General features: G+C 33.8%; 1 protein-coding gene across 2 annotated transcripts in view; it reads left to right on the forward strand.

The window, feature by feature from the left end:
- Positions 1 to 17,043, forward strand: part of CDH12 (cadherin 12) — a 269,762-nt gene that overhangs the window by 182,619 nt on the left and 70,100 nt on the right. For both annotated transcript variants that reach the window (XM_047074362.1, XM_047074373.1), the window contains one exon: positions 5,811 to 5,978. In XM_047074362.1, the coding sequence (XP_046930318.1) occupies positions 5,811 to 5,978 (168 nt within the window). The remainder of the gene's footprint in view (positions 1 to 5,810; positions 5,979 to 17,043) is intronic.

Raw genomic sequence — 17,043 nt, forward strand, 5'->3', positions numbered from 1 at the left:
ATTTGAAGATGCAGAAAAGTAAGACATCTTTCAGAAGATAAAAAAGCCTTCAGAAAGAAATGCTTCCTGCCCACACCCTTGATTTTGGTCCTCAAGACCCATGTTGGACTTTGGTCCTCCCTCATTGTAAGACAGTAAGTTCGTGCTGTTTTTAGGGCACTTAGTCTGTGGCAATTTATTACAGAAGCAATAGGAAACTAAGTCAATATAGAATTCTAGATAGAATGGCCAACAAAGTCCTATGGAGATGACTTTGAGAAAAGACGTGAAGGAAAGAGAGGAGCTGCTTATGAGTAAACCATAGGAAGAACATTCCCCACAGATGGAAGACAGTGTGACCAGAAATCTAGTGACCAAAGAAGAGAGTTGTGGAAGAGAAGATCAGAGAGTTAAGTGGAAAGGCGGAGAAGTTTTCACTCTGAGTGAGTTGGAGTTTAGTTTGGGCAGGGTTGTATGGTTCATGCTCTGACCTCACTGCCATGACTTCCCTTTTACGAACAGATTAAATGGCCCAGGACTTCTTTGGACTCTAATCCTCAGTAAGTGTAAAATTGAGCCATTCATCCATTGTTCCTCGTTCTCTCTCTCAATAGTCGCAAAGTAATAATTAACATTTTTTCCAGCCTTATTGGGATATATTTGATGTACAACATTGTAGAAATTTAAGATATACAATGTGTTGATTTGATATACTTAAATATTGCCAAATGATCACCACCATAGGGTTGGCCAACACCTCCATCCTGTCCCATAATGACCATTTCTTTTCTGCGGTAAGAACTTTTAAGAGCTACTCTCTCAGCAACTGTCAAGTATATAACAGAGTAATATTAACTATAATCATCATGCTGTACATGAGATCCCCAGGAGGCATCCATCGCATAACTGGAAATTTGTGCCTTCGACAAACGTCTCCCATTTCCCCCATCCCACAGGTCCTGGAAACCACCACTTTACTCTGTTTAGATGAGTTCAACTGTTTTAGATCCTACCTATAAATAATACTGTAGAGCATTTCTCTTTCCGTGCCTTTCTTATTTTACTTAGCATAATGCCCTCAATGTTCATCCATGCCTTCATTCTCCTCACTAAATAATATTCCTGTGTGTGTGTGCGTGTGTGTATGTGTGTGTGTGTGTGTGTGTGATATTTGTTATCCAATCATCTGTTAATGGATGTTTAGGTTGTTTTATCTTGGCTTTTTGTAAATAATGTTATAGTGACCATGAAGGTGCCAGTACCTCTTTGAGATCCTATTTTCATTTTCTCTGGATATATACACAAAAGTGATATCCTTGGAAAAGATGGTAGTGCTATTTTTAATTCTTTGAGGAACCCCCACACAGTTTTTCACAGTAGCTGCACTATTTTATGCCCCCAGTATTCCCTTTCCTTCACACCCTGACAATATTGGTTATCTCCTGCCTTTTTGAGGACAGTCATTCTAACAAGTGTGAGGAGGTAATCCTTTGATTTTCATGTCTCTGATGATTGTTGATGTTGAGCACATTTTCGTGGACTTGTTGGACATTTATATAACTTCTTTGGAAAATGTTGAGTTCCTCTGCCCGTTTTCAAGTCAGCTTGTTTGCTTTTTGTTACTTAGTTGTATGAGTTCTTGTATATTTTGAATATTAACCCCTTATCAGGCGGTTTGCAAATATTTTCTCATTCCACAGGTTGCCTTTTCATTTTGTTGATGGTATCTTTTGCTGTGTGGAAGCGTTTTAGCTTGATCCCACTTGTTGATCTGCCAGATGCATTCCACAGGGTTTATTTATCTTTGAAGCCACCATGTTACTTGTTCTTGTCCCCTCTGTGGTTTTAGTTTGCCCTGTCCTTCCCCCGTAGCAGCATAAATCGACTCTTCTGATGTGCAGCCACATCGACTCTTCTGTATGCTTTGAGGGACCATGCCTGCTTCTACAAAGTACTTTCCTGCTTCCTTCCCTGGGATGCTCCTTCTTGTGATCTTTCCAGGTCTGCCTCCTCCAGTTCTCTGAGTTTGCAACTGTAAAGCCTTTTCTCAGAGAGAACTTTTCTGACACTACTTTCAAAGGCACTTGATTTCACTTTCCTCATAACACAAATCACCATCTGAAATTAACTTAATTATGTGAGTACTTCTTTATGGTCTCCTCGGTATCCCATAAACATAGACCCATTAAGTGTACATTCCATGAAAGAACCTTGTACAGAGAGTGTATCTTTTTTATTTATTTATTTTTTCATATGAAATTTATTGTCAAATTGGTTTCCATACAACACCCAGTGCTCATCCCAACAGGTGCCCTCCTCAATGCCCATCGCCCACTTACCCCTCCCTCCCACTCCCCATCAGTTCTCAGTTTATTCTCAGTTTTTAAGAGTCTCTTATGTTTTGGCTCCCTCCCTCTCTAACTTTTGTTTTTGTTTTTTTTTTCCCTTCCCCCCCCCATGGTCTTCTGTTAATGTGGGTGTATCCACACAAAGAAAAACCCAACCTCGTTCTCCTTACACATTCAATCTCTTGTCAGTTGGCCTATTACAACCAAAAGCTGGAAAGCAGAGAGAAGTCTAGAAAAAGTATATAAAGTTGATCTAGAGCGACAAATGGAAGAGTGTTCACCATTATCCTGTTAAACTTGGTAATGGTGACTGAATGAAACATACATTTTAGTACAAATGGTGACTGAATCAGGCGTCCCATGTCTCAGTCTGCAGCGCAGTCCTCAATTCACAGTATAGTTCATGTAAAGCCATATACTGGATTATCACATGTCATATTTAATGGTTCTTCATATAGAGTCTTGCATTATTTCATCTCAAAATGCTCTCAGAAGATTTAACCCATTTTTGCAAAGCAAGCTGAAATCCATTGAGATTAAGGGGCTTACAGAAAACATGAGCATCTTTGCAGAGGATGAATATGTTCTTGGCGGACTAGTGTCCTTTGATATATTATTTTAAGTTTATAACTCTTTCAACCATATATTTATATTCATATTGGCAGAAATAAAATCCCACTAGAAGAAGTTTTCTCCTTTTTGCATTTATTCTAACTCGTCTCAATTATGTATGCTGGAAAGTTCATCAGGTACAAGACATTTAAATCATACCAAAATTCAAGGTATATTTACCCCTGCATTCTTTTTTTCCCTTTACTTCAGAATTATAGCTAACTAATCAAATTTCGTGGCATTATTGCTGTGGAATATTTATGCTATCCTGCAAAATGCATTTTTTAGGCTTCAGTTATTATCAGACAAGGCTGTAACTTTATATACAAATACTAAAAAATAAAGATGGACACATGAACTTAAACTTAAGAGTCAAAATAACAGAATGCAGCATTTCCGTTTGCTGGTTACATTCTACTATAGAAGCACTTAAGCTCAGTCCTTGGCAAGGTTCCTCCTTGCTCAAGATCATAGAATCCATTTTTGTCTGTTTGACTTTGAATATTAGGCATTTGGTACATAATGGGTGGTCCGTAAAAAAGAGTAGCTTCTTGGAAAGGAGACTATTTTTCACCAGGCTTTTATGATAGACCACAATGCTTTAAGATTCTCTTCTCACATTTGAAACTTGTCGTCTGCCTGATTTCCCAGATTCAACTCTGAAAAAATTCTACAAATGCCCTATTTTATTTCTCTGAGACAGTGGTTCTTAAATGGAAATGGTGGTGGGCTCATGGTCATCAGTGGTTTTCTTTGGAACTACATATGCGACCCTTTCCTCTCTCTAAATTCTAGCAGATGTCTTCCAGGTGAGCGGCATTACAGTAAAGGAGGGCTAAGGAACAGGAAGGTCACCTGTCAGACACAGGATGGAGCAGGAGGGCAGGGCAGTTTGATGTCTGGGTGATAACTGTAACAAATCACCAGAAAACAAACCAACCTAGTTTTAAATAAGTGTGAAAATACCTATTTGGCCTCCTTTTCATAGCATCTTAATGTATCTATGTACAATATATATACATATAATATAAAGTATAATATTTATATTTATGCATTTTCATATTAGAAATTTTCATATTAGAAATGAATTGAGTAAAGTAAAAATTATATACAAATATACATAATTGCATATATATATATATAATTTTCATATTGTAAATGAACTGAGTAAAGAGACATCTGGTCAAAAACAGGACAATACATTATGCATATGAATTAAACCTAGGCATTAATCTAGAAAATATAAGCATTATAAGGCAGGCAGAAGTCTTGTAACTGAAAGCATGTGCAACCAGGCCACTGAGATGGCAGAGATGAAGAATCCAAGTTAAGAGACTTGGAATTGAAACATCATGGGGCGCCTGGGTGGCGCAGTCGGTTAAGCGTCCGACTTCAGCCAGGTCACGATCTCGCGGTCCGTGAGTTCGAGCCCCGCGTCAGGCTCTGGGCTGATGGCTCGGAGCCTGGAGCCAGTTTCCGATTCTGTGTCTCCTTCTCTCTCTGCCCCTCCCCCGTTCATGCTCTGTCTCTCTCTGTCCGAAAAATAAATAAACGTTGAAAAAAAAATTAAAAAAAAAAAGGAAACATCAAGAATCTGAGCTGAAGAGGGGAAATACAGATTGAAATAATAGAGTGTCAGTACTCATGCATGAATAAACAGCAGTAGCAAAAAAATGGAACTTGCTTGTTTTGCAACCATTTCCTGCCAAGGGTCAGAAAAAATCCTAGATTGTAGTTAAGTTTAAATTAGCAACAGAGCAAAGCATTTTGTAAGTCAATAGTGGCAAGAACAGATAAAATGTGGATGTATATTCAGTTTATGATTTGGATGCTAGACTTCGTTTTGGTGCTTGATATTATATTTGTTATTCATATATTCTACTTTATTTAAGAAACACCACTATCAAAGACACTTGGATTTAAGACAAATGCTCTTCAGTCTCTCCCAAAAACCATTGGCTATACGCTGGAATTTGGTATAAAATTTATTCATAATTTTACTTGCAACAAATCCAGAAGGTTTTAGTTATTTCACTATGAATAAATATAAATATAAATTAGTTCTATACTTGGATACAAGGGCAGAAAATGAGTAGGGTACGTAAATAGGCATATATACTGCATAATTCACAATTGTAAACTTAATTATTTATATATTCATTCATTCATTCATTCAGCCAGTCATTCAACTAGTCAGCTGTTTGACACATTCTTATTGAGCTCCTTCTAAATGGCAGAGACTGGAGTAACTCGTTGACAAGGGAGATAAGGTCCCTGCAGTGGCAAAGCTTAATGAGATCTAAGTGAAAAAAATCCGTGGCTGAAATAATTAAGAGGAATCCTGAGAGATGAAAAATAAATGGGAGGAGATACTTTGTGTGCTTAAAAAGTAAAGTAACAAATTTATTTTAGAAAATAAAGAGAAGAATGGAGAAGAAATTAGCTTTATTTAGAAACATCACACTTAGTGTAACCACTTAATTTTTTAATATATATATATATATGTATATGTATATTTGTCTAAATTGTCTAACACTTTCATTCTCTTTTAAAGATAGAATCCTTCTAAGTAAATCATGTTTTATTTGGTTGAGTTAATGAATGATGACCATCTTTTAGAGCTGATACATTGTTCTTTAACCATATTCACAATGTTGTATAGCATTTCATTAAATGGCTGTTACCATAATATATTTAATTATATTCTAACCATTGAACATTTTGAGTATTTCACTTTTTAAGAGATATGTAGGTTTGTTGGCATGTCTTTACTCCTGAATCTAGATAAAATCATTTTCTTGTTGCAGACTATCATTTCTCAGAAAACACAGTGTTTGTAATATTTATCTTTTATTATTGTTTTCCCTTAAGGTGTTATTAGAACAGCTTTGCCAAACATGGACAGGGAAGTCAAAGAACAATACCAAGTCCTCATCCAAGCCAAGGATATGGGTGGACAACTAGGAGGGTTAGCCGGAACGACGATAGTCAACATCACCCTCACTGATGTCAATGACAATCCACCTCGATTCCCCAAAAGTACGTTCTCTCTATTGAGTTTAAATTGGTGCAGTTTAAAAAACAATTCTCACATTTCATTGAATGTTGCAGAAATTATAATAATTTTTCAGATATTTTTCGTCTTTAGGAAATAGAAGCCAATAGATAAAAATTAAATGACTTAAGAGTTTCATTTTCCATTTGAATCATGCTCAGTATGACTTTAATATAAAATAATACAAGTCAGTAATTGAACAATGAGTCTTATGTTGTTGATTCCTGTTAAAGTAAAATATTCACAATAGATTGGAATCTTGCTCTAATTTTTTTACCTGAAAAAGTAATATAAATATGAATATTCCATTTTGATTTAAGACTCGTATTTATGACAAATGTGACACCATATTATTTGCTCTATTATGCAATTTGCCTCAGAATTCTCTGCCTTCTCCTTACCTATTAAATTTGAATCATTTCCATATGCTTTCATGTAAGTATCAGATGATATTCCAGTGATGCTATTTACATTACTTTAGTCTTATTTTAGTTTTGCAATAGGTGAAAATTGCTACAGTTTCTATGATAATAGAATGTTTCACACCTGTATTTTCTCTGCAACTCTGTGCTTCTTATTGAAAATGAATACTTCTCACTTGTGTTACATCTAGTTTTCTTCTACAGTATTACATTTAACACCAATCAGTACCTGTTCGATTTCTGGTGCATTTTCAAGGATTAGTTCAGTGTTCTTAAGACTTAGAATACAAAAACTGAAAGTCTCTGTCACTGGTTACACAAGGAACTTGATTAAATCCCTAGATACTCATTTGAGTGAACAGTTTATAAAACCAAAACAAAATGATTTTCCTCTTTCAATCCCAGTAGGAGAGTTTGAGTTCATCTACCAAAGTATAAAACACTGAGAATATTTAACTAAATGGATATTTTATTCCTTTAGCTGAATTCATTTTCATATTTTACTACTTTATCATTTTCTGTTAATATCATTAACATATATTTTCGCATGGAAATATTTCACTTAGTGCTCAGAAGGTCCAATGGCAAATGTCATGAGTGGCAATTAGAAGTCATCATACTTAAGCAAATGAAATGTCTGTGACAAATGGTGAGTATGTAATGTGCTATAATTAATAACACAGTCTTATGGCAACACTTTTCCTTACTTTGCTATTAAGGGAACCAGATAAAACATAAATATTAAAGAAGAAGAAAGAAATAGTGCATTTGAATCTTTAATATTTGACATTAATAAAGAATATATTTCCAACTTGAAAAGTACTGATTATTTTTATTTTTATTTCTTTTATTTCTTTATTTTTACTTCTGACATGTGACAAGCTGTAGTAGCTAAATGAGGGGGATAGTTTGGGAGACTACTCTACTTCTATATAAATGGCATCACTGTGAACGTGGGCCCTTCCTGTTTTGTGTTTTGTGCATTTAAAATATGTTCCTTCTAGCGAATAGGAAGTAACAAAGATATTCCTAGGCAGCATCAATATTCTCATTCATGAGGATTATAATGATGCTCTTCAGATGAAGGATATAAAACCCAGCCAGTGGAGGATACGATTTCTGCTGGTATGGATGAAGGGTGATTTGTAAAAAATTGGGCAGGAATCCAGATAAATAGGCTGGGGTACAGGGAAATAAAAATATCTCCATGAAAAAGAGGCTAGATTAGGCTTAGGAAGCCAAGATAGTGTGCTCAGGTCCTGCTGAAACAGGACGATCACTTCTAGAACTTACCCAGTGAAAAGAGAACCTGGATAAAGCAATATGTTTGCTTGGGATTTATTCAAAGTTGAATATGTAGGTCTGAAGACAACCAGCAAGGAATGTGGGGGATAAGTTCACTAGAATTTTCAGAATATTTGTATGTCATGTCAGGAACTTTATCTTATTCCCTATTCACTACAACAGTTCTGTATTTTCCACATTGATTGTTAAAAACAACAACAACTGAGGTGTAGGAAGGTTAAATAACTTGCTTGAGATCAGCAATTTAAGTAGAGATTTTTTTCTCAGAAGTTCAGACTCCTTCTAGTTTAACATAATGTTAAAATGAAAAGTTATTCTTTTCTTTTATCTGCCTCTAAAACCATACTTTTTTAAACACTTGCAAAAAAGTCACATGACATATGTTGAATTGTCACCATTCCTGCACAGAGAAACAAGAGGGCAAAAGAAATATACCGAACAGGTCACCATGATAAAATTATTTTCTACTTGTATTACATGCATTTTTGAACTATAGTCTCAAAGTATAATGGGTGAGAGATATTTTTGAATCATGAGAAAAAAAAGGGTTTTCAGATTTTGCATGAATAAGAAATTAATCCCCTTGAAATTTTACATGCCATTGTGTCAAGCCCTTTTTACTGTATTGTCATTTCGAATTACATCCTTGAGAGGAAAAGACAGAATACAGGTCTAAACAGAAAAGCCATTTATTTAGAAGTCAATGCTCTTTTTGCAAGAATATTTCTCATGTGCAGCAATTAAGCTGCAAGTGTGACATAACATTAAAAACTGAAATGATAATCTTTTCAACCTTAAAAGTAAAAAATATTTATATATATATATTCTATACATAAATAACTTAAAAGAAAATCCCCACAACTAGCTGCATTTCTTCATGCCTGATAAGCAATTATTCTGAAAAAATAAGAACAACAACTTCATTCAATGAATTTAATGAGCTACAATTTCTCATCGTTTAAAAATTTCAGAAGATAATTTCTTAAAATTTAATCATAATCTGTTTGGACTTTGTGTGTGTACGTATGCATATGTGACACTGTTAGGTACCCATTTCCATCCATTTCCTTCTCTAAATCTGTTAGAGTGAAAAAAAAAATGGAATGACACACGCATTTGTATCATGCATGTGTAAGCAGTTTGCTTGTTTATTGTTGAAAAATACATGGTTCCTGAGATATCAGAACTTCCTGCCAACATGATATGATGATGGCGACAATGATATTGACTAGTAAATTAGTGTGTGTCATGTACTGTGCACAGTGATTTGCATATATATTCCCTTCTTACTTTTATAATGACTTTATAGTATTTTCTCAATTTTAGAAATAAAGTAGCAGGGCACATTATTAAGAAAAGTTGCTATAAGTTAAGTTTTTAAAATTTAAAAACTTGTTCAAGATCATGCAGCCACTAGGTGAGAGAACCAAAACTTCATCTTACGTAGTGACTTCAGGTCTCTCGTTTACATTCTCCCTCTTGAAAGACAATCTGCCTTTGATACCTGTGTGTGATTTAAAATGTCCTATAGATAACCTAGAAAACTATCCAAAACAAATATGGAAATGGAAATCATACCTGACATGTTAAAAGAGCTGTACCTGTAGTCGTATAAAGACAAAATATTTTCTTTGCAAAATCGTTTCCATATACTTATAAAACTACCATCTACCATAACCAAGAATATCTGCAAAAGATCTCTATCTGTTAAAATAATCTACAGGAAAATGCTGATGATTTCCATTACTTGAATTTTAAATGACAAAACCATCTAACAAGCTGATCTAAATAATACATTATGAGATCAAATCAATTAAGTGATGTGGTTAATTCACATTAGGCAAAATATTCATGCTTCTCCCACTTGGTCTCTTTCTTCTGTATAATAATTTTGTAATGAATGTGAGATCAACCTTAGTGAAATAAAGCAGTCCATACAGAACATTGGATGAAAGAGATACTTCATTTATAGGAAATGTAAAGAGGTATTTTCTTCTTCTTTCTTTTGAGTAAGAGAACTCTGTGTAAGGTAAATAAGTTCAAATGTAGAAAATAGGACATTAATAATTGTTCTAAGAAAAATTCTTAAAAGTAGGTACAACTATTTTAAAGAAATTCTATTTTAATAAGATACCTACCAAACATGTTTATATTGACTGTTGATAGCTATAAGTATTTTGATTTGGATAATAGTCAATAAAACATTATTTGAACAATAATTACTATATAAAATATATAGTTGTATCCATATATATAGTTAATTTAATGAATAAGATATTTGCAAATACTAGACTTCACCCAGGAAAAGTTGTTATTGTCCTCAAATTAACAAAAAACAATGTAAGTAAAATTAAAGTATTAAATACATCAGCCAAAATGTCTACTGCACAATGAATAATGTTTGATCTTGTTTACATGAACTATAAGGCAATGACTACAGATCTATGGATAAAAAATATGTATATATATTTCTGTTATACATTCATGATATAGAAAGACTATAGACTGACAAGGTCAGTTATGAGTTATTAAAAAAAACAAATGCTGATAACTATACATTTATTTAGTTTAAAATATTTATGTTTAGTTAAAATATATTTCATTTTTTCATCCTGTTATTACTTTTCTGGCATCCGAATTAAGACTGTTTCTTTTATTATTTTGAAATGTATAATATAGGATTGTTTATTGTTAAATACATGTTTATTACAATATGTAATTTATAAAGATTTTCATTAGAATCAACATAAACCCAATTATAACCAGTTGGGGGAACAAAATCTATTTCTCTTTACCATTTAGCATCCTTAACTTGGAAAACTGTAAGCTTCTAGAGTAAAATTTTCTTGTTAAAAATTTAATAAGCCTTTAAAAATAAAGGGCTAAAAGCTAATTGAATTTTGACAGTTAACTCAGATCCACCCCTAGAAAATATACCTTTACATTCTTCCAGGTTTCCAAGGGGATTGTCATGGGGCTGAATGAGGTAAATCAAACATACAAATTCTATGATTTAAGTTTATTTATGCAAATAATATAAAATCTGAAAGTATACATGTATACAATATGACAGTTCATGACTTTGTGTATATTTTGTAGACATCAATTTTTATAGAACTATCTAAATCAGATAGGTATATAGAAATATAGATAGATGATAGGTAGATAGATGATAGATAGATAGATAGATAGATAGATAGAATCTCAGAATCATTAAGTAACACCACAGAGAAAATATTTCCTGGCCTTTGAGTGCAGAAAAGGCCTTCGGCTGCCCAGTGTGTGTGTGAATATGGAAACATTGAGGAACACTTCATTGTTTTCACAACCCACCCTGTCACTGCCAGACATGAATTGTATAGAACTCTCACATCCCAACTTATGTGGAGACTCCGACAACTGGCCCACTTCCTACCTGCAGGTCAAGTGCAAATAATGGATAACACCATAGCATGTTCCTAAGTTTTCTCTGTAAAGGTGAAACAAAGGCCAAATTTCTGCTTTTAGCACTATCTCCAATATGTTATCTTAGGTGTAGGAATGCGAAAGAGAAAATGGTGACAAGTACTCTGAAAAATGTACTGGAAGAAGTATGGTCAAAATAATGGGTCTTATGTGAAATCCGCTGCTTAAATGAGGATAACGTCAGCCTCTTTCCAATATTTGGGATTGAGAGGGTGGTTGGGTCAGTTTGGTTTGCAAGGTTAACAGTATAATAACATTTAGTACAGAAGCTTTCACTATAAATACAAGTTGAGGCTTCTTGAAAACAGGTGAAGGATTTAAATAGTAATACAAGAAAGCAACAATATATTAATGGGTCGACATAAAGTCATGTTTGTTTATGTTTCTCAAATTTAGTACTGGTGCTGATTCAGTATCAATGTTAGAACATGTTTTAATTCCCACAATTGAATTTTTACTAATATTTAAGTAATTTCAACTAGATAACACTTTTAGAGCATTTTCTGACAAAAATTTTCCCTAGTCTAGGGCTCTAAGGGGCTTATTTCCCAGAGGCCTCTACAGTAAGAAGAAAATGTAAATTTCAGAAGTAATGTTTTATATATTATTCATATTTAATCAAAAATTATGTAGATGCTATCTATAAATACATGACTTTTTATATCAGTACCTCCCAAAGATATGAATGCAGATTGAAAAATAGACAAATAGGTCTTTGGTATTGTGGGATGCATAATATGTGACAGTTATATATTACCCATATTCCTAATTTATGTATGTAGACATGTTTTTATATGTGTATCTCTGTATGTGTAGAACTCCTCACTTGGGGGGGATATTTAAAAAGCATAAAATAAAGAAATTGTAAATCTAAGAGTTTGGAAATATTACACAAAGAACTTTTATTACCTGGGTCTCATAAAAATTGTAGGCATGAGTGATAAAAATAGTCATCATATTTGATGGCTCTATTTCTATTTTTGAAAATCAAGCTAAGCTATAATAAAACTAGCTTTTTACTTAAGTGGAACAAACACTTCTACTTTAATTCCCAAATGACTCCTTTGTCTACTTCAATAAAAACAAGCAAGAGAGAACTATTTCCTGACGATAAGGCATGCAAATGATGACTTGAGTTGTATTCACCACAGTGCTCCCAATAGTTCTTAAATCTTATTTGCCCTAACAATCCCTTGAGATCCTTTGTCCCTGTGATGGAAGTTCTGTTTCAAGTGACATAGCTTGGACCCAGATATCTGAATTTCAAACAAGTAATCTGGTAGATTCTAAATCATCTACAGTGAATAATTTGAAAATCACTGGTTTACTGTGATGAAACAATTTAGAAGGCATTTTCTTTCTTTCTTTTTAAATATGTTTTAGTGTTTATTTATTTTTGCAAGAGAGGGAGAGACAGAGTTCGAGCAGGGGAGAGGCAGAAAGAGAGGGAGACAACAGAATCAGAAGCAGGCTCCAGGCTGTGAGCTGTCGGCACATGGCTTGAACTCATGAACTGTGAGATCATGACCTCAGCCGAAGTCGGACACCTAACCAACTGAGCCACCCAGGCACCCCTAGAAGGCATTTTCATTATTCCTTAAATAGAGGTAATGAGTTAACTTTTGTATATCGTTAGAGTTATTTTTATCCATACAAGATTCTATTCCTACAGGCATATTTAGGTAAAATCTGAATATTAAAATTTATTCACTTTACACTATTTTGAAAAGCTTTGTGTTTTTGTTTGTTTTTGTCTTTTACAATTAAACACTCATATACAGTTACACATCTTGCTTAAAAGTATTCCAAAGAGCCTACAGATGTCAGATATGGATGCTTAGAGGCTAACGCACAGCTGAATCCCTTTGAATGCAAGCTCAGTGAGTGAATGCAAGCTCCAGCTTCTCCAATGAGAAGGGAATAGTTTCACTAGACTCCAGGTAGGCAGATGTAAGCAAACAAAAAATAGTTACCACAATTTTAAAATAATTTGTCGTCGCTATTACTGTCACATTAGTATACATTATGCTTTGTTAATGAAAGCATGAATCTTTTTTTAAGTGATGCTGAAGGTTTTGCTGACTTATTTGGTCCCTTTCACCATGTGGCAAAGGGCACAAGATTGCAGCCTGGTTGCTCCATGGCCCCGCTGCCTGATTTGCAAAAGAACTAAGCTTTTGAGCTACAACTTATGTAGGTCTTTAAGAAATCTGACTTTTAGTTTTAAATTATTTTGTGAACCATAGTAAATAACGTTTAAAACTGAAATGGTATTAAAAGATATTGTGCTTAATCTTACCAATGTTATTAACAATATCTAAAGACCATGGGACTTATAAATATTTAAAATATTTGTCAGTATTCATCTGTGCACTTTGTAGCTCACCTAAGAGTCCTTTTTTTTTTAATTCAAATCCTGGAGAAGTGGCTTGGATGTTTTGGCATCATATAATCCACAATTCAGATGTGAGATTTTACCTATGATGTAATAAAACTCTTAGGTTCTGAAACAGACAAGTCAGGTAATGAGTAAGTTCTCCCATTTCCACTTTCCAGCCCTCCCGCAAAAATAGGAGAAAAATTCCTTTTGTGACATTTCCTGTCAGTCAGAGCAAGTAAATAGACGCCAGCAACCGAATTTATCAGATTTAAGTAATAAGAAAACCCCTAAGTCTCTGGGTGCAAAGCGTACCTATCTGTTACTTCCTTGTTAAGTCTTCAAATTCACAAGTCCTCAGTTTGCTTTTCTGCATTTTCCTGTCCAGGCTGCATCAGCCAGTTCCAAGACTTTTTCCAGGTGGTACAGTTGTATTACTCTTTATGGCCTATGGTGATGATTTTAGTGTGGACAGCAGCTAATCCTTATTGCACATGTACTACGTAAAGTACATTAAAGCTGCATATTAACTTCTTTAATCCTTATGAATAGGTTTTGTTTATTTACACACATTTAAAAGAAGAAACTGCAAGAAAAAGAGATGGAAAGAGGTGGGGCCAGGTACTTCGTAGTTACACTTGCAATGCAGCAGAACACAATTGGGCACCATATTAAAGCTGTAATTTTTAAATATGAATATTTATGAAAATATAGATCACTGCTTCCTACACCAGAACCACCGAGTAAAAGTGAGAGCCCTTGAATGTGAACATGGGGCATTCTATCTACTTCTCCACTAATCAAACTGAAAAGACATTCTCTCCAAGACTGAGAGTATTTTTTATGTTTATAAGATTTGTAGAATCGAGAGAGCCAAGGCTTTGGGAAGGGTACTGATGGAAAGCTTAGTTTCACCATTAAGTCACTGGGGCCTGAATAGCTAAATAAACTCTCGCTATCTCATGTTTTTACAGCATCAAATTAAGATAATAAATAGGGGGACCATATATTGTGGTTTGCCTGAGACAGCTCCAGTTTTCACATGTGGTCTCGAATTAATTACAAATAGTGATTGCTTTTGCTCTCAAAAGTGGTTCTGTTTGGATAGTAAATTAAGTAGGCATCTTAATAATAATAGAGCTTCTGGGAGGATTAAGTAAAATAATGCAATTGAAGTATCCAACAGTGAGTGTTTTTTTCCTCCTCCTCTCCTCCCTCCCACATTTTCCTTCCTCCCTCTTTTCAACCTTATCCCCATTCCTTCTTTGTATCTGTCTCTTCAACTAGAGTATAGGCTCATTTTATACCATTTCTTTGTGTCTGTTGCTTCTCCTTTATCAGAATTTCCCATTAATGTATGATCAAACATGAATTGAAGAGAAAAGTAGCTCAAGAAATAGCTCATGCCTGTATTGTAGCTGAATTTACCACCAGGAAAAAAAAAATTCTTAGGACTGATTGTATAACTTTTATATACATGAAAAAATCAGTTTCAAGATTTCTAACTCCACGGAAATATTTAGGAAGTGAATATAAAATTCTATCACCAAAATAGTGTCATCTTTACCCATGAACATTTATAATGAATATTTTGATTTAAATACAATTTTCTGATTTCATTATACTTTTTAACCCAGAGAAAACACGGTGGCAGGATTATTAAATTAAAACTAACTTATGACATCTCCAGTTGCTTAATACTTACCACCTCAAGCTTTTAATACACAGATTTCTAACACTGATGATAATTTTTAATTTCTAATGTGAAACATTCTAAATTCAACATTTATTTCACATGGTTTAAATTTCTCTTTTTCATGAGTGCCTCTCATTGGTCTTAACATTTATATAGGCAAAGAAATCGAACTTCTTCAGTATTTCTTTATGAGAGTGAAACAGAATATAGGCAATAACCACGGACACCAAACATTTTGTACATAAGAAACCTAGTTTGTTAACAAATATCAACACAATTAATTATAGTATTTAATGAATGTTTAATTGATTGCTAGTTTTATTGAAGTGTAAGTGCAAAAAAGGCTATATCTTTTTTGTGTGCCGGTACAAAAAGGATAAAAAAATTTAACGACTTCCCTCAAGCAGCTCTGTGTATAATGGGGAGATTAAGTTAATGGACAATTATACTACTTGAAATAAAATAAATGATAGACTTATGCACACAATGACACATAAATGTATAAGATGGGCATCCAAATCATTAGAGAATAGATTTGAGAGGATTTTGAAGGAAATAATATCCACATTAATTTCTGAAAACCACAGTAAGAATTAGCCAGTGGGAGAGCAAATGTTCGCCAAAATACTTAGATGATGCAAAAACATCATGTTTTATTTAAAGGATTTTTTGTATAAAATTATGGGAAAAAATAAAAGTGAGAAGGCAAGAAAATGTTTCATCAAAAATGGCTTTAAGCTGCCCTTGAAAGAATGAGGAATATATTTTTTAAATGTTTATTTATTTTTGAGAGAGAGAGAGAGAGCAAGTGTGAGTGGGGCAGAGAGTGAGAGGGAGACAAAGAATCCGAAGCCAATTCCAGGCTCTGAGCTGTTAGCATGAGGCTTGAACTCACAAAACTGTGAGCTCATGACCTGAGCTGAAGTCAGTCGCTTAACCGTCTGAATCACCCAGGAGCCCCAGGAATAGAATTTATACATATAAAGAAGAGGAGTAGCAGGCCAGTGAAACAATTTAGGCATAAGCAGCAAAATAGGGAAGACATAAGAAGTGTTCAAATAATAAAATACATGAGTACAGAAAATTTTAAAACTTTGTCTACAAATATGATGCATGAATATGTGATGAATATTCATAAATAATATTTGTAGTTCAATGAATTGGATGCTTTGCAAGAATTAGTTTTGCCTAAAAAAATGTTATAAAGGAAGAAACTTTATCAAATTTCTCTTTTCCAGACTACTCTCATAATGTTTCCAAAAAAATTCTTTTGAGAAATCAAATATTTGAGTAAATAATATTCACAGATGAATTTAGATTCCAAACATTTTTTCAGAAGCTTAGATAATAAGGTGTCATATTTATTAATAATTTTTAACAAAAATTCTAGTGTTGCTTATTTTTGTGAAATCAGTGGCTAATATCGCTGACAATTATCTAGTGCCATATTTTGTTAGATGGAACAGAAATTACATAAGACAAAGACAAGAGCAAGGTTTGCATATTTAATGGAGGTTTTAAGGGAATATTAAATGTACTCCATAGAAATGAATGAACAATGGAAAGTTACTGATGCACTTGAAATGTTGTGAACTCTTGCCAAGATCTCCATCATGTTTACTATTATGTAATGGGGATAGTGGTTATATAAATCATATATATTAAAAATACATATTTTTTTTTCAACGTTTTTTTTTTTTTTTTTTTTTTTTTTGGGACAGACAGAGACAGAGCATGAACGGGGGAGGGGCAGAGAGAGAGGGAGACACAGAATCGGAAACAGG

This window comes from Lynx rufus, unplaced genomic scaffold (assembly GCF_022079265.1).
Source record: "Lynx rufus isolate CCGP_SWC_20201006 ecotype Redwood Valley unplaced genomic scaffold, mLynRuf1.p SCAF_1, whole genome shotgun sequence".
Taxonomy (NCBI): Eukaryota; Metazoa; Chordata; class Mammalia; order Carnivora; family Felidae; genus Lynx; species Lynx rufus.